Below are 19,554 nucleotides of genomic sequence, written 5' to 3'. Positions count from 1 at the left end.
TCATTGTGTCGCGATGACAATAAAAAAAAAAAAAAAAAAAAAAAAAAAAAAAAAACAAAAAAAAAAAATAAAATAAATAAAACCGCACGCGTTAAATGCGTTCCGACAATAATTTATAATAACATAATATTATATTATAATATTTCGACGTGCGCGAGAACAAACACGTTTAAGTGGCGTATTGTACCTATGTACCCGCGGCCCACCTTTGTACGGGATATGAGTCAAAATCGACACGGCGTGCGCCGAACATTTACACACAACGCCTAAATAATATTGTGATATTGTTATATCGCGTGTTTTGCCCGTGCAAATATTTGAAAGTTTTGCCGGTCGGTTTCCGTACCAGCTTTTGCGCGTCCTCCGTCGCGTGCGGCGGTTTCCTCCGCTCGACGACCCGCACAGATGGCGCTCCGTCGCCGCCGCCGCCGCCCTCCGACACGCAGCCGAGTCGCGGATGGACGGCGGCGCTCCGGTCGATACATGCGAACGGACGCGCGCGCGGCACCTTTATAAAAACCTCGAACTCCGAGTCCTCCGTCCGCAGATAATATGTAGCCGCGTCCCGTCCTACCGCTGCGACAGATCCGATCGCTGGATCTCTCCCGTGTCCGAATAATAATTGTTGTTGTTGTCGTTTTGAGTGAGCGCGGATATAACATACATGGTACCTGGTTTCCGGGTACCTGGCCGCCGATGTCACCATCACTACCTCCACCACCACCACCGCTACCACCAACACCGCCACCATCGACCGCCGCCGCCGCCGTTCATCCCCTCGTAAATCGTGTGTGTTTACGCAGAAATCACGATACGTTTTACCCGCGTTAACCACCCCCACTACCGGTCGGAACCAAACGTCCGCCACTACCTATACGCATATATACACGATACATAGTCGCCAGTGTTCCACGACTTATAAATCGGATCTGTTGGAAAGAAAGGTACCATCGACGTCACATTATAATATATTTTGTACATAATATTCATTAATATATCACTATATTTTTTATCACTCGTTTACGAAATTTTGCACTATCGTTTAACGTATGTATATTATTAGGCCTAGGTACAGTAGCGTGCCCCAGTAAAAAACCACGGGAAGGGTGAGGGAGAGAAATCAAGTGTTACAAAGATCGAAATCATAACCTAATTATTTGTTTTTACACAAGTTTTAAAATTCATTTTTGAAACAAACTGTAGGTACACTCACTTATTTATTGTTAAATAATATTAAGTAGGTATATAAGAGTTTATTAAAAATAGGATTCTATAACTTGTTTGAATCAATACAATGCGATGATAAACAATTCTGTACAATTATAATTTATTATTGTTATTATTATATATTTAAAAATATAAATGTATTTTAAATGCATTCATTCTTTATTTTAAACGATTTTTAAGATGTCTATTGTTAGTTTATTTTTACCAAAAGTATAATTTTGTATAAATTTCAGGATTAAGAGTACCCACTCCTTTAAATTTACTCCTCTATAATTACGCTACTAGGTATATACGTGAATTTGTAGGGTTGTCACTGGTTACAGTAGCCACACTTTAAAATATAGACAATAAATTAATAACCGGATCGCGGTATGCTTATGTATAATTAAACTTAGATTGCATGCGATTTAAACTAACGATAATAATATTTTATTATATAGGTATATTAGTGTAGTTTTCACTAGCTGCTGTCAATAAAAGTCTCCGTGACGACGATTTGTTGTGGAATAACTATACATTATAATACATGTATCATATAATTTTTTGGCTATACGTGGGTCGCAGGATTACATATTTTATATTTGCACGTCGTTTTTGTGCCTTAAAGTTATAGGAATAATAATAATAATAATATGAATTATATTGTAATGTTTACGGAGTGTGTATAGATATAATTTTTGATATTATTAATATTATACGTACCTATAAGATAATTTTTTAATGTATCAATTACCACTACCCTGCACTTAAAACTGTAAAAATACGTATTAAAATATTACAATACCTACCTCATAATAAATAAATCAATATTTTTAAAAATTTTTGTTTCATTTAAAAATTTAAGTATTTAGTTTTTAAATTATTAGCTTACAGAAATTAATTATTTAAAAAACAAATATGTTTAGAACAGAGTTATTGGCTTATTTTTTTTTAACATGAAAAGTATACAGTTTAAAAGCTAGAGTATAAATAATAATACATAGGTAGACCATTTAGGAAAGTACTTCGTCAATTTAGTATTTTAATTATATACTTTGTTACATAGTGAATATTACTTATTATTTCATTAATAATCAATAAAATAAAGTCAGTAAAGTGTTTCAAATTATATTTTACTACTTTAAAAATAAAATTTTATTTATTCATTGGAAAACTTATGTTTTTACTTTTTTCCTTTATTGATGTTAGTTATAGTATATTATATATATTATTTATTAAGGATAAGTATGGTAAAACTTTATGACATATTTTTTTAATCATATTATATCATTATATTTTATATAGAATATATTAGACATGGTCAATTATATTATCTAATGATTGATTATTATTCATCTAGTTTAGTCGCTAAATATAAGCAATTATTTAAAGGTTTAATCAGGGAGCTTTCAAATTTTACAGAATTTATAAAAGTTTTCTACCTTTCAATGAGTTACTTTTTTTATGTATTGTACCATATAAGTGCATATTTTTTTTCGAGTTTTCAAATATTAGTCTTGTTTAGTTTATATGCGGAATTAACAAAAACAATACATTTTGTTGGTGTTTTTTCATCCCCTATAGGGTTGTTATAGGGTAGCTCACGCAGTCACACATACATTGAATTTTGGCTCACAAAAATTGAATAGTTTGTGTTTAAATATTCGGTTGTTATTCGTTACAAAAATAAAACTTAAAAAAAATGTATAGATTAGCCGATCTGCTATAGGATTCTTTTATTTTAATAAAATAATTAATTGAATTGAGATAACTGTTTGTTACTTTATAAATATACAAAAAAAAGGCATTTTTTTTTTTGTTTATAGTTTATAGACTCATCAATTTTGAAGAAAATTTTAGATATTGTTTTTAGAAATAATAATCGAAAAGTTTAATGTTTAAGTATTTTTTACCACGTACAAAAATATACCAAGTGCTTTAACGAATACTGGTATATTATTCATCTCAACTGAATTAGTTCACTAGTTCACAAAGCTAGGTATACTGATACTGATTTACCTGTGAACCGAGTTAAACTAAAACCATGACACATTGATATAATTCTACATTTTATGTTTGTTCATTTTTTTCCGGGCAGTCAGGTTATACAATTAGTAATATAAATATAAGACACTTCAAGTTAAAATATCTCTCTAATTGGTAATAATATATTTATCATTTAAAACTTTATTTTTAATTATTATACTATTTTACTGTCTTAAAATGTTTATTTTAAACTACTCAGAATTTATCTAAAAAGTCTTAGTACACCTATAATAATATTATACATTATTATTATTATTCATTAAACCTGCATTATTAACATTTAGCGTTGAGTTGATATTGATATATTGTAACAAAGAAATTAATCTTATTGAAGTTAAAAATGTCGCATTTAATATGAACGTTAAATTGATTAAAATTTTTTTAAATGTATTTAATAAAAGTCACATAAATGATGAAATATCTAGATGGAAAAATAATACGTATGTAATATTAGAATTTTCAATAACTTGAAAATAATAAAATTATTACACAGAACTTTTTCTTTATGTCAGTTATTAATCAAACACACGTGCTCTTTATTATCTAAAGACAATTATAAATCGATTGACTTATAATTTATATTGGATTGAATTATCATTCTATGTATCAGTATCAAAGTAAATAATTTGTCATCGAACATTTTGACTGTAGTAGCTGGTTATATAGTAATGCCACTCATTCGGAACATTTTAGATAAGATTTTTTTCCTTTTTAATATTTAAATTACAATGGTATATTACATTTTTCTTTGGTCTTTAATTTATTATGATAATATTTAAGTTATTTTTATATTTTTTGGAAAATTAGTTATTTACCGAACCTTATTTTAATATGTAGACTAATTTAATTTTAATACATCATTGTTATAAAAATCTGTCTAGATATATTATTAGTGTTGAACACCTGATACAATACCATTATGTCATTGACACTTCTCAGATTTAATACTCTAATCTCAACTATAAACTTATGCGATATATTTAACAATATATTATATAGGTGCCTATATGGAATATATTAAATAGTTATTTACAAAAGAATCCATTGAATTGTCGAAAGCCTATTTATTAATGATTACTGTAATTCTATTTAAACGTATACGCGATAATAGGCGTAATTGCATTCGTTTGGAGGACCTAATACATAATAATGTATTCACATTTATTTGTTTTCACTAATCGTAATCTATACCTTACTTATTAATTTTAATTGCAGTTATAAATGCCAGTCGGCTTTTTACGTGTATGAAATATCAAATAGTACATATTATATTTATTTATATCATTAATAAAATAAACGATATGGATAACAATAATAATACGGAACTACAAGTAGTTAAATATTTAAGGCCAATTATCAATATCAATATAATTTGAAGATCGCATTGTTCTAGTTAATGGATTATTTATTTGAATATTCGAAAGGTAATTCAAAATATGAAATACTTTGCTAGATTTCTATTCAGTGCATGCAAACCGATTCTCTTACATCTACGTGCATTTAAACAATTATTAATTCATTTTATAGCTATAATGCTTCCTATTATATAAGGTTAGCTCACCATAAATAGGCACGCTTCATATTCTTAAATGGCTCAATATTTTATATTTTTTAAAAGGACTAGTTTAGAAATAAGTTATTACAGGATTCTGTGATTACATGTTTACACAGTATTAACCTGTATAGGCCATTCATTTAACACCGTCGACTAAGAAAATAACGATACGTTGTAAAATACGTAATAAATATAAACAATGTACCTATATCATACTTATTATGTATAATAACTTTGTTATTATTGTAAATTTTATCTTATACAGTTTAAATACATTTTTTAAGCTTGTCGAGCTCTTCAATTCAAACATAAATAGGGTAACGTCATTTGTTAATTACTTACGTGCAATTTTTTCACTTTATATTTTTAGATTGTATGGCTTTATACACACAGGTTAATTGATTGCAAAACGTAATGACGCAAATACGCAAAAACTATTTTTGAGCGTCACAAAAATAAAGCCATATTTTATTTTACTCTACAAATGATAAGAACAATGAGTATTAATTTTTTGAATTGTCGTTTAAAACCTATTGTTTGTTCACGTATAATGGTATACACATAGTTAAATATATCAAGGATAGCTAACATAATAACAGGAAAGCTATCTATACTATTTTATAAGCGGTTTCATTATATGGATATGGATTTAATAAATAAATCTTCTACTTGTCTTTTAAATTTTTTTTTATGATTTTGAATTTATATCATTATTCAATAACAATTTGTAGTGGTATAAGACGGATGTATTATCAATAAATACTATCTATTACATTTCATTTTTATAAGACAAAAATTTCAAATAAGTACATAGAAAACTTAAATATGACATGCATTTACGTAAAATAAAAATATACACTACAATGGGTTTTTCAAATTTCAATTAATTGTCAGTTATTATTATGTTTCAAAAAAATATATAATTTTTATTAATAACAAATAACAATGATATAATATCAAAGATTTAATAAATAATTAAAATATGAATAATATGCTTTTGAATATCAATTATTATATGTGTATATACTTAGTCTAAAACATAAAAAATACAATACTATTATGTAACATGTACCATTAAACAATTGAAAAAGTGTGAAATGAAAATTTATATTTCAGTGAAGTAAACTACCTATATATGGTTCAATTTCGGTTTTTTTTTTTGCTTCTAGTATTTACTAATCTTTATAAATTCTTGAAAAATAATTTTTAATGCAAAATTGGTACTAAAATTTTTATGGCTTCTCTTTTTGAATTTAAGATAAAAATAATGTAGCAATATTCATAGAATACTGATGAAGTAGTAGGTTGATAGGTACTTTACATTTTTATGAAGTAAATAATATCATATTCTTTAGCTGTGTATAACATAATTTGGCAGAAAATGATATGGTATATTATAGCCACCAAAAGAGACTGTTCAATTACTCTAGATATTTTTGTCATCACTTCCTATTAAAGATTTGTCAACTTACATAATTTATATAGATACCTTTATTTTATTACAATTCACATTTATATTTATTTGATTTTAAAATAAAGGTATAAATTAAGCAAATGCATGAAAATATTTTACATTTACAATAATCAATATTCTATCTGTATTTAGATTAATTTTCTACACATTAATAATTATTATAAATGCCTAGTGGATAATGCTAGCTTTGGAAATTAATATGCGTTATTACCAATTATCATTATAACTTAACATCTACATTATATTTAAATAATTTCCTTTTTTTAAATACTAAAAAATTATTTTCTCGTTAAATATGTTATGTAGTTGTTAAACCACACCATGTTTTCAGTGTAATGTACTTTGGTCAAACAATTACATAATTGTATTTGTTTTATGATAATATAATATTATATTATATATTATAGTTTACTATAGTACATGTATAATTGACAGGTACAATCACAGACTAATAGACTATATACTTAAATAGTTTATGGCATGATGTTATCTAATACGTAATTTTGTATAGTACTATGTCACGATAAAGAAGTCATAATTTATGTTTATATATTTTTTAATTATTTTATTAATTTAATATTAATAATGATTGATTCAATACGTCATATTATAGTCATTATAAAACATATTTGAATATTCCTGGAATTGTAAATTATTTATTAGAGGGGTTTTATAATATTAAATATTATTATACAAAAAAATAATATTCATTAGTAGCATTAATATTCATAAATTTAGATGTATAATATGCAGTAATAAAAAATATTATTTTCCAGCAATCAGATGTTAAAATTGTAAATATTGCTTAAACTTACCAGATATGACTATATTATTGGTAGTTACGTTATAATATATATTATTATATCGATAAGTGCTCTTATAATTTATTATAATTGCTGAGGCTACGTGACATTTTAGACAAATATCAAGTGATTAGTTTAAGTGGAATATTTTTATCATATTATGATTGTTCTTAAGGTATAGACTATAGATAAAGTGTAAAAATAATATCTATAAAAAATCTAAATTGCTAATTTATGTTTGATTTCCAACTAACATTAATATAATAATTAATAAATATAATGATTAATACAAATACAAAACTATGTTTAAATAAAAAAAAAAACAAATAATAAGCAAATATGTTATACAAATTAGCTAATTAGATTTTGATAGGTATTAAGTTAACACGTTAACTGTATTTTTAATAAAAGGTTATTAAATTAATCTATTTTATTTCATTATATGTTAAAAATGTACTTTATATTTATCTAGTAAAGGAATATGATATGACAATTAAGGCAGTTAAATTGTGTAGGTATTCAATAATTAAAAAAAAAAAGAAAAAATTTAACCAGAAAATTTTTTTGCTAATGGATTTATTAGTTTATTTTCGTAGGTATTTTTTAGATATTTATTATTCTTTCATATCATAAAATATCAAATATTTATGATATGAAAAAAATCTATTATTTTTCCAAGTAAAACTGTATTAATGTTTGAACATAATTGAGTGACTAATAATGGATTCTCAAAAAATTATAAAAAAATATTTTTTTATTAAATTTAGTATTTACACTAAAAATAGTAGATGTTGTATTTATATTATTATTATTGTACATATATAAGTATATAACACACTTCCAGAAAATTTCAAAGTTCTATTTTCATATTTTATTATATATTTGTTAATATTTTCCATATAATTTAAAATTTAAATAAAACATTCCACCTAAAATGTTAAAAATGTTTTCCTTCAGACAACTAGTATAAATATTACAAAAAAAGATGGCAAGTGGATATCGTTTTACTGTATATTTTATGTCAAATGTGTCACTGTGTGTTATATTTTAATTCAATGATATAATATCGCTATATAAATATAAATACGAAAAACGTTTCTGAGCGGAGACAGTCTGTTAGTCTATATCACTAAGTATGATTTCATGTTATGTATTTTGAAGATTGAACCATTTTATCAACTACTTATATAAACAATAAAAAATCTATATATCGTTGTAAAATCAATGCATTTATTTTTCTGCTCAAAATTTAGTATTGAACAAATAATTTTTATTAAATAACATACATTCTTATATTAATGACGTATTTATATTGAACAAAAACTAAAACTGATATAATTATTATTTAATCATATGTCAATCCGTTTTATACATAAAGTATATATTTTTAATTATCATTTTATATTATATTACTAAACATAATTATTGTTGGAGTATTTCAAGCTAATTATTGAAATGTACATATTTTAGGTTAAAATGTCAACGATATCAAGTTTTTGTGATATTTTGATGGTAAAAGTGGTTGGAGACCCTGATTGGAGGCAAAGATTTGTCGTGCTCAGCAATAGTACACTATGGATTTATGGGTAAGCACTAAGATAGTAAAAATTATAAATGAAAGTAATCTCAAACGTATATTAAATGCATACTTGTAGAATTATTACTTTAACAGAAAACTGTCATTATTTTTAAAAGTATTCAAAATCAAAAGTTGATAGTAGGTTTAATAACAACAAAAAATAACAAATATCTCTATAGAAAAACTAATTTTAGTGAAGATGGTCAGTCAGCCTATATTTCTAAGGGTATTCAATTATTATATAATTATAATTTTACAAAAAATTTAGTAAATTGAACTATGTTAGCTTTAATTTCTGATATATTTTTTTATAAATATCAACTTCAAAATAATTTTCAAATTTTGATTTTGATTGATTTTGTTAAAATTAGAATGTAAAATGTTTATAAAAAAATTGGGAGAATGTAAATGTATTTTGATATTTTTATAAAGTGTATTAACAACTAATGAGGAATTTTGTATCAACTTTTAAAGTTTTTTTACAAAAAACAAATATTCTATCATTTATAAATCGAAAAAAGCAAATATTTTGAAAGCCATATCACTTCTAATAAATTCTAATACAAAGTTATACAGCTCTTAATTCTTAAGTTACAAATTAAAAAAAAAAATCAATTTTGTTAGAAACTTATGAATAAAATTCTAGTTTATTCCAATTATTTTGAAAAGTACTTGGAATTTTTTACTTTTGGTCCTTTAAAATACCAATTATATTCAATTTACTATTAGAAACACACAGAAAGTTGAAATTCGAAATATTTTTACTTCTCTTCAAGGTAGCGTAAATATAAAAAATTACATTATTATAGAACTAATACATTAATTTGTCGATTCAGAATCTAAAAACTTAAAAAAAAAAAATAATCAGATCATGTAAAATTTTAGAATTGCACGTAGATCTCTATAATTTTCCAAGTATAGTAGTTTCAAAAACAAAAAAAAAATCTTTTGAAATAATGAGCGTTTATAGTTTAAATAATCACTTTATATAATGTTCAAAAATATATCTTTTATTTATAGGGATGATCAAGATCCTCGAAGGACAAAAATTCACGCAGTAAGAGACCTAGCAGTATGCCGAAGAATTTGTGATGGAAGTCACTTAGTCTTGCATATTAAAAACATAGCTAAATTGGATTGGTTTAAGATAAAATTTAACACAGAGAAACAACTAATTGCTTGGAAGAAACGTATGCGACAAGTAAAAGAAGCTTGGAACGAAGAGACTTATTTTCAATACCTTAATCAAAAATCTCAGCTCAGATGTAAATTGATTATTTTATATCTTAATTTAATAGTATGTTGATTTTTAAATTAAAATTTCGTTTTTTCAGCTCCATATGAACCGTTAACTAGGATAAATCAGCAGGTATGACGATCATTTTTACGTATATAGTTTATATTTTATATATTTAGTATTTTAATGTGTATCTGGATAATAGATAAGAAATATTTAAATGAAATTTTGTTATACAGTTTTAAAACCATCTAAATAAATTCTATAGAGATATAAATACAAATATTTTATTATTCATATTAATTGATTTATTTATAAACGTTCAGGTGCCCAGTAATAAACTATCAAAACCTCCACGCTTGCCATTTTCTAGGAGCCGTTCACTTCAAGAAATAATAAGTTGGGAAAAGTTACCCATGACACTTATTCAAGTAAATAAGGGTGAGCTAATTAAGTTAAATTAATAATTTGCATTAACACCTCGCATAATGCACATACAAATATTTACACTTGTTATTATGATTTTTATTATAAGTTATACCTAATCTCAAATGTTTCTTTTAGAAATGCTTTGTGGAATAAACGATATATACTCAATTTTAGTCAGAGTTCGATTATCAATCCTAGAAAACGAAATGGCTTACAATAGAGAAATGGACAAAATGTTAGTCGCTTTTAAAAAACGAGCTTTATGGCCTGATTATTTCCTAATGGACGACAAATCGTTAATTGAACAAACGCTATCTAAATGTGAGTAAGAGTTTATTTTAATTAATAAAAATTCGTAATCGATACATTATTATTATAATGGAAGGAGTTTGGTTTATTTTTTAGTAAAGGAAAGTTCAGACACTCTTTTGCACGACGTCGAAGATATGTGGCCAGATGCTCCTATGGTATTACAGAGTTTGGATGATCTAGCCGATCTATTAATTAAACACTTGAAATCAGTGGCAAGGACCCGAATGATTACATATTGCCATCTTTTACGGGATTTTAGGCCGTTTTTACGCAATAATTTGTGAGTAATAGATATAGGTAGATTTAAGTGATGTTGGCTTGTTCAAATTATAACCAACCACGAGGAAAATATGTATTATTATACGTATAATCTATGTTAGGATTGTTGCACGATTAATGTTAACTATAGGATAATGTAATCATTAGATGTTAAATATTAAATTTAGGAAAGTACAGTTAATGCATTTGTTTAGTATTCAATATACTCAAAATTTACAACCATGGATAATGTGAATCGTTTTAATATAATTAATGTGCTTTTATCATCGTGATTTTCGAACATAGCTTCATACTATCTATAACCTTTATCATCAATGAACAATATTTTTACCAAAGACTTGAAAGACTAGTTGAAAAAATTATAGTAGTATAAAGACAAAACTGATGGGTCTATCCTTTTATTTATTTTTAATCAATATCTATAGGACCTTATAAATACCTAGTAAATTTCGTTTTCATATATGTATATAATATATGTGACATTAAATTAGTATGTTATAGCTTATGATTATATCGTGACGAGGTGTAATTTAATAAAAAAATAATAATTAAGAATGCATTTTATTTTATCATGTAAATTTAAAAAAAAAACTTAATTTTAGTCATAAGATTAACAATATATATACTCTTAATCAAATAAATAGTTTCATTAAAATTTATACCTTTGCACGTAATTCGTCACAATCATAATAATTAATAATACGTGTAATATTTGATTACTTTAATAAGTTTATTGCAGTTTAATCTGGCTAATTTCCGCATTATTTGTCTGTAAATATCGAATGAATTTTAAATTAATATCGATCTTTTTATCATCATCTAGAGAGAGCGTGGACGACATATACGCAGACGTGTACAGCGAACACTTTTATATGGAACGAGCGCTTTTGCCAATCTTCCGGGTGTATAAGTTAAAAGGCATATCTAAAAAGTTGGCGGTCATGTTATCTACTGAGAAAGACATCAATAGTGCACGTTGGAACAAGCTTTTCGACCTGTGTCAAGAGGTACGTGTGAAAAGTCAATTAATCGTATTTAAAATGTATATCATCATAATATTGTTTAATACATTGTCTTGTAAACGATATAATATACACAAATACATAAGATATATCACTCGAAACTCAATCCATTGTTGGTTGTTTATGAGTTTATAACAAATTCGATTATACTTAATTGCATTTTTTTCTTCTTTTCTTATATCGAATAAAAATCCGATCGAGGTCAATATCGATTGTAGACATAATCCGCTATGTTTACTATCTTTGTATATATCATTTTTTCCAATAAACTATAAGTAGGCATGTACTCGAATACGGTGTGCTATTATATTAAATTAAATGAGTATAGTGTGACGAATAATGACGTAATTTATTTTTAGTTATTAAGATGTCTGCAGAATATGTGTATAATATATGTTTGCAAAATGTTATTGTATAGTAATACGTACTCAATGATTAAGTTTTTAAGCTCTGCTTTTGAATTGTACTTTGTACAGCTCGTATTATTTAGCTAAAACTTAAATATAGTAATTGTTTTAATAATTACATATTTGATTAAAATGATTAAATATCTTAATTTTAATTGTTATTCAATTTTTATCAGTATTTTACAGTTAACGCGTATCTAATAATTTTTATTCATATAAATTAATAAGATATTAATAAAATATTTTTAATATACACCCACAAATATATGATTTAATTATTGAGTACTAATTGTTGCGAAAACAATTTGACGTTTACAAGAATTTAGAATTAATATGTATTTTAATCTTTAAGATACTCTAAGGTAACCTGTGTTAATGACGACATCATCATACATTTTTGTCTTTATTAATATTTATATCTATTATAAGTTTTTCTCGTGCATTTATTACATGTCATAATAATAAAATAAATAGCTTCACATAAAAATAGTACGTAATTGTACATACACGCTTGCTCTAAAATCTTTTATTACATACACGTTTGCATACACGCAGTACATCTACTTATTAAACATTTCACTATCATATTTTTATTCTAAAGGTGACCTAGCCGGGCTATAAATTCGGTTGATATATTTTTGAGTCGTACATCAATGAAGAAAAAAATACATTTTGAATTCATATATCTCATACATTTATCATAGAATTTTAAGTAGGTAATCTATGAATTAAGTACCCCATTAATATGAAAAGTATTAAATTTTTGCTGATTATTTAGAATAAGTAGATATTAAAAAAAAAAAATCAAATAAAACCATATCTATTGAAGAAAATGTAGTCAGATTAATAATTTTAATAGTATTTATCTTGTAATGAAAAATCAAAGTAGTCTATAAAAAATAAATATCAATGATTTGCATGGAAATCGTATACAAATACATCGTAATATAATACAAGTATTTCATGTAGGATCCTGGATCCGTGACAATATTATAATATTAAAAGTATTGAAATCGGATACAGCGTCATTCACCATTGCAGTTGGTTACGCATGAAAAAAAATACGATGTTCAAAACGGTTAAGTATCCGTTCATATTTCTTTGTAACTCGTCTAGATGACTAGATATAATTATACGGGGTTCTTCGATTTTGCTGTCCTTATCCATTGATATATTTATTTTGTTTTTTTTTGTTTTTTGACAATAATACATTTTTGAAATATTTCACTGTATTACGAAGAGTCACCATATCACTCAAATATTATTGTTTTATTCTTATATCGCTTATACTTTTATTTTCATAATTCAAAAAAAAAAAAAAAAAAAAAATTAGTGACATTTTTGATGTTTGCGCGTTTCTAAAAAAAGCAATCCGAAATAGCCAATTTATTAGAGTAATTATTATAGGTTTTTAGATAATATACTACAGGTTGTAGTTATACGAACATCTAGTTCGGTCAGAAGGTGACGTGTACTAGGTATTATGTTACTATACCCATATAATATAACGTTTTGCACTTATCTTATATGATTTCGGGTGCGCACATCCTCTTAAAAAAACCTTGTGCGTAACCTTGTTTAACGGCATAGAACACGAGAGTGGGTTGGATTGGGCTGTAGGCGTTGTTTGAACTAGTATATTATTGCGTGTATTGCATCGCGTTCAAAACGTTTATGCTGACCACCCTCGTGCCTGCGGTGCATCCGGTGCAGGTGCAGGATATAAGTAACGACGAGTTTATTCACGTATCGTTTTTCGCGTGTAATTTCAGACGCTGACCGAGACGTACGGCGAGCTGTCTAGACTGTTTGGCGACTACTACGCGCTGAGCGTGACGCAGTTGTTCGCGTTCAGCGACAAGCACGCGGCGTTCGAGCGCAACGGCAACATGAGCCTTTTCGAGAAGTTCGAACTGGCCAGGGAGGTGAGCGAGATATGCGACTCGGTGGTGCCGCTCATCAAGGTGGTGATCGTCGAGGGCGGCAAGCGCGGCGACGGCACCGCCGAGGCCGTGTCCGACGACGTGGTGGCCGCGGTGGAGGCCGCGGCGGCCGGTAACCGGCGCTGGTCCGGCGCCGATTGTTGGGACGACTGCGACAACGGGTACGGGAAGCGGGACGGCGGCGGACTGGCCGCCCGGCCGTTCGAGAGAACGACATGCAAAAATCCGTTCGGCGCCATCATGGAATACGACGTGGACAGGAAGGCGGCGTGCCGAAAGAACTGCGGCGGTGGCGGCAACAGGAACAACAAGAACAACAAGCTGCAGAGGAAGACCGCGGCGGCCGGCAAGTGCATCGAGCTCAAGGTGTACTCGCGTTCCGTCAACTATTTCCACGAACAGATCGACGAACAAGCGGTCGGCTGCGGCGGATTCGTCGCGACGCGCAAGCCGTCTGCCGCCTTACTGCCCAGCTGTTGATGGGTCGCACAATATATTATTATGTATGATGTGAATGTGAAATGTTGACACGTATGTGTGTTTTTAAGGACCGAGAGTGGTCGATAGGAGAGGGATGATGCGATGGTTTCGTCCTCGATCGCAATTATTTGGATTTAACTATTACTACAACAAGAGCGTCGAAAACAATATTATTATTATTATTTTTTTTTTTAAATCGAAAAGCATTACGCCTACGCATTATTATATACGCACACGCACACACACGCACAAGGCGCCTGCGACATTTCCGGCGATCGTCTGCAGTATAGGTACACCGGTACGATATAGTGAAGTGCTCAGGTTTTTCGAAAGTAGCAGGGCATATATTATAATATATGATTTTTGACTGTTCTCAGACCACTTTAGAACATAAAAAAAAAAAAAAATTGAAAAATTAAAAACATAATATATTATACTTGCATTCTCTCTAAAAGTGCTAGATTATTATTGATAGATCCATTGATCGCGTGCGAGGAAAATCACAACTTTCAAATAAATCACACAGAAAAAATTATTGAGTTTAGAATTTTCAGTTAAACGATCACTACGAGAAATCAATAGATAGAAATGAACCAAGGGGAGGGATACAACACGTTCACACCGAATCCGCGAGCATGTTCGTGCACGTGCACGTGTGACATCCACACGTGTTCAGTGCGGCGCGATCTGTATTCTGATATCACAATCGATCCGGTGTGACGTACCGATAATATTATAACAGTTGGGAGCAAGGCGTACACCATTTGGGCATTCTACCGAAAACGTCGCACGTATGGGCGAGCATTAATTCCAAAAAAAAATAAAAAAAAAAATACTACTATTTTTGTGGACGAGTATGAATAGGTTTATACTTTTATAGGTACTTAAATGTATATTAGTAAAAATATTTATACTTACTTTAATTGTTGAAAAGATGAAAATAATCAAATCACATATATAACTACATAATATAATTATTGATTAATAATAAACTTTAAAAATATATTAGTACCTATAATAATATTATAATATAGTTATTTCGTCCCAATCAAAATTCATACAACACTCATAAATGCAAAAACAATTATATTTGCCTTAACCGTATAAGTAATTTTGTGGAAAGCGGAGAGGAATAAATTCACACTTTTTGGATAAATTTGGTCGCGATAAATCGACATAAATACCTAAATTAATAACTACGTATAAGCGTGAGTGCATCTCTTTGTTTCCCCCACTAGGAATAGTACATTTTATATAGAGCTTATTACTGGTGCAATACCTTAAAAATAGCAATAAAAATATTATCATATTCATAATTTAGATATCTAAAGTTATTGAATATAGAAGTGATATTACAATGTGAGATAAGTGTAACGCTACAGTATAGGTACTACATTAAAATATAGAGAATATATTTTTAGATGTCAATAGTTTGTATATAACCGCGGTGTGTAACTGTATCAGTGATCACTTTTGTCAGTTTACTAATAGTAGGTACGGTACCTATACTTAGTTGTTTTATTTTTGTATAAACGTTCACGAATAAGATAACAAAAAAAAAAAAAAAAAAAAAATTGTTATTTAATAAGCTATGTATCAACTTTGTATCTATGAAATATAGTTGTGTAAGAACACAATCGCACACATTTTGTAAACGCCGTTAAATACATGTATACATAAATAAATAAACGTTCACAGAGTTCGTTGTATATCATGTATTATATTGTTGTATACGTACGATTTAATTATCATTTACGTGTAGTGTTTTGATTTAAGATGAAAATTTTTTTCATTTTAAAACCATCATTATTTTTGTATTGTGATTTTGTTAGTTGATCTACTAATCTATTTAAATACCAAATATTGTAATTTTAGCGGAAAATAGATTTCAGTTCAATTCCTACTGAAAACTGCTATTTTACAGCAAACGCTTGACTAAAACCATATATATTATAACCATAATGAATATATAGTTAAATAAAATAAAATTTTATTTAATAAATAACAGACGAATGGCTGCTCTTAATATTTTCAGTATCAATTGAATCCTACAGTTACCTATATTGTAATAATTATTAAATACAAATAATTTGAATCCTCGACATTGACTACATTTATAATTCAGTTGTTATTTAAGTCTGCACTTAAAATGTTCTCAGTCACTTCTAATGTTATGAATTATTTGTAAAAATTTAGAATATTATAATTGTTTTTGATTTATGTCGATAATATATGATTTTCTAAGTTAAAACTTAAGAAGAATCCTTGTCAGTTTTTCATAAAACTATTAAAATTTTTCGAGAATACTTTGAAAAAATTTTTTTTTTATGAGCATTTATGTATTTTTAAAGATTATTTTTTAATAAGGACAATATTTATGAGTATATAAATTAGATCAGCTATAAATCATTAATGTATAAAATAAAATAAAACCATAATAAAATTATATATTTTAAATTATTTGTTATAAATTGAAATAATAAAAAATTAAATTAGATGTCCTGGTAAAAATACATATGATCAAACGAATAAAACTGTTTACTAATACAATTTTTGAAAAAAAAAAGAATTAAATAAATCTTAATACTAGTAAATAGATCAGCTTTCAAAAATTAGTCTTAGCAATAATATTAACAAAAACTGATTTTTTGATAAAATATGAGTTTTTATTATTGATGTAATTAGTGAGTTTTTTTATTATAAATTAATAACTTGACCGCTACTTAGAAAGTTTGAAGACTCCAGGCTTTAAAATAGTTACACTAAAAAAATATTTCATTTTTACTTATTCGACTTTTATGTTAGTTATGTTTTGAATAAACTTTTACATGTGTTTTATTGATTGTAGTATAATTGGTTAATATTCTTCAGTTATATTATAATATTGTTACTAAACTAGTAATAAGTAATACTAGTATTTTCAGAAAAAAAAATGTATTGGTTTTATTACTTTGTTAATTATACTTGAATTTAAGTAAATTAAAAAAAAAAAAAATAGTAAATTATTATATGGAATATCTAACCGAATAGTGTACTTACTGATATAACAAGATTTAAATTTATAAAAGAAAATTTCAAAAGCTATAATTTCGCTTGATTTAAAATCTGATATTTGATTTATAAACAATTTAAACTAATATTAATAATATACATGAGAATATAATAATACTATCTATGGTGTAGTAACTTGTAATAGTTAATAAATAAAAGCCATATCGTTATAATTAAAGTATTCATACTAATTTTTAACAATTAAATTTATTTGTATTTAAATTAGGGATGTATAATTTCATTCAAATAATATAATTACGTCTATAATTTTATTTACTTGGATTTTTAAGTTTATAGAAAAATTTGAAATGCATATTAATCGTAAATATGATATCATCTTCTGTTTCTGTAAATGTATAATTAAAAATATCATAATGTCAACAAATCCTTAGAAAATTCAACCTTTTTGTATAATAATAAAATATAGATTTCGAAAAATGTGAACAATAAATATATGGTTTGATGTTTGCTTCTTTAACAATTGTAACATAGAAATATTAAATGTTTATACTTCACTACTGAGAATAACTTGAGTATTTTATTATGTTATAGAATTGATATGAAATGGTAGTGAATTATACTTAAGAATAATACATAATATGTAAAATATTATTTTCTTTTTATCAAAATGATAATTTTTATCACACCTAGATGAGAAATTAAATTGTGAAATTCATATAAACAATAAACTAAACCAAGGATACATTAAAATGAAAATATTATACCCCTTATTAAACCATATCTCAATCCTACAAATGAAATGTTTTCTATTACTATACGCAGAAATAATAAGATCACTCCAAACCTATATAATATGCCCAATATGAGTAGTTACCTCCCCAACAAAAAATGAAAAAACTTACAATTCTCCGAAAAAAATTCTTAAAAATAGCACTAAAGGCTCCTTGGTTTGAACGAAATTAACAACTGTATAATGATACATGATTCTCTAATTGTCAACATGGATAATATAAAAACTCAAAAACTTCTATGAAAAACTAAGCAAAACTGAAGAAGTACTCCACTACAAAATTGGTAATAGAACTTCTAAACCAAGAATTAAACCACGGTTACCACAGCCCATAGGGAATCTTCCAAGAAGTCCAAGAAGATATTTAGATTTTTAAATTATTATAATAACTATTGTAAACATTACTTAATTTGTAAAATATGAACACTATAAAAATACTCAGTGTATTTAAACAATTAAATTAATTAAATAATAAAAAAAATAAAAGAAATAATAGCAAAATAAAAACGAAGTAGCAATTATATATTAATATAACATAATACAATGATTCCTGTTACTATTTATCCGTAACACTTTTTGAATATTATTCTTAATATGTCCGGTAACTCGGCGTGTAACGGGATAGTCGATGGGGCTAAATCTTGTAAAATAAGTGATCATTGTAGGTTATTGAAATAAATAATAAAAAATAATAAATATATATTGTAATTATTTTTAATACAAATATTATTGGAACGCGAATAAAAAAAAAAAAAAAATCTCGCAAAAGCAAATCAAGTATGGTTTATTTTCTGACTCTATCACCAAATTCCATAGAATAATAATTAATAAATATTAAAGTTTATAACAGAATTAGTTGAATCTGGTTTTATTGTGTGGACATTGATTTCGTTGTTTTCTCGGAACTAAGCCGTACATGTATATTGTCCTTGCTGTTGCTGTGGACTGCGTCAATATGACGTGCCATATTAAAGTTAAAT

The 19,554-nt window shown here is 26.8% G+C and overlaps 1 protein-coding gene across 1 annotated transcript; it reads left to right on the top strand.

Annotated features, from left to right (window-relative positions):
- Positions 1-488: 488 nt before the first annotated feature.
- On the top strand, positions 489-15,713 carry LOC112601318. The gene is made up of 9 exons (XM_025348862.1): positions 489-944; positions 8,555-8,670; positions 9,684-9,928; positions 9,998-10,032; positions 10,227-10,341; positions 10,465-10,650; positions 10,735-10,921; positions 11,744-11,927; positions 14,122-15,713. The coding sequence occupies exons 2-9, from the start codon at positions 8,561-8,563 to the stop codon at positions 14,770-14,772; spliced, it is 1,713 nt and encodes a 570-aa protein (XP_025204647.1). The 5' UTR covers positions 489-944; positions 8,555-8,560; the 3' UTR covers positions 14,773-15,713.
- Positions 15,714-19,554: the final 3,841 nt, after the last annotated feature.

The sequence above is a fragment of the Melanaphis sacchari genome, unplaced genomic scaffold (genome assembly GCF_002803265.2).
Source record: "Melanaphis sacchari strain LSU unplaced genomic scaffold, SCAv2.0 Contig77_pilon_pilon, whole genome shotgun sequence".
Classification (NCBI taxonomy): domain Eukaryota; kingdom Metazoa; phylum Arthropoda; class Insecta; order Hemiptera; family Aphididae; genus Melanaphis; species Melanaphis sacchari.
This window is presented reverse-complemented; position numbering and strand designations above follow the sequence as displayed.

What these genes read in the sequence shown, in the direction of transcription:
- LOC112601318 (XM_025348862.1), top strand. Translation starts at nt 8,561, where the DNA reads ATGTCAACGATATCAAGTTTTTGTGATATTTTGATGGTAAAAGTGGTT. An exon ending in TGAACAAACGCTATCTAAAT is followed by an intron (nt 10,651 to 10,734) that starts GTGAGTAAGAGT and finishes TTTATTTTTTAG; the next exon opens with TAAAGGAAAGTTCAGACACT. An exon ending in CCGTTTTTACGCAATAATTT is followed by an intron (nt 10,922 to 11,743) that starts GTGAGTAATAGA and finishes ATCATCATCTAG; the next exon opens with AGAGAGCGTGGACGACATAT.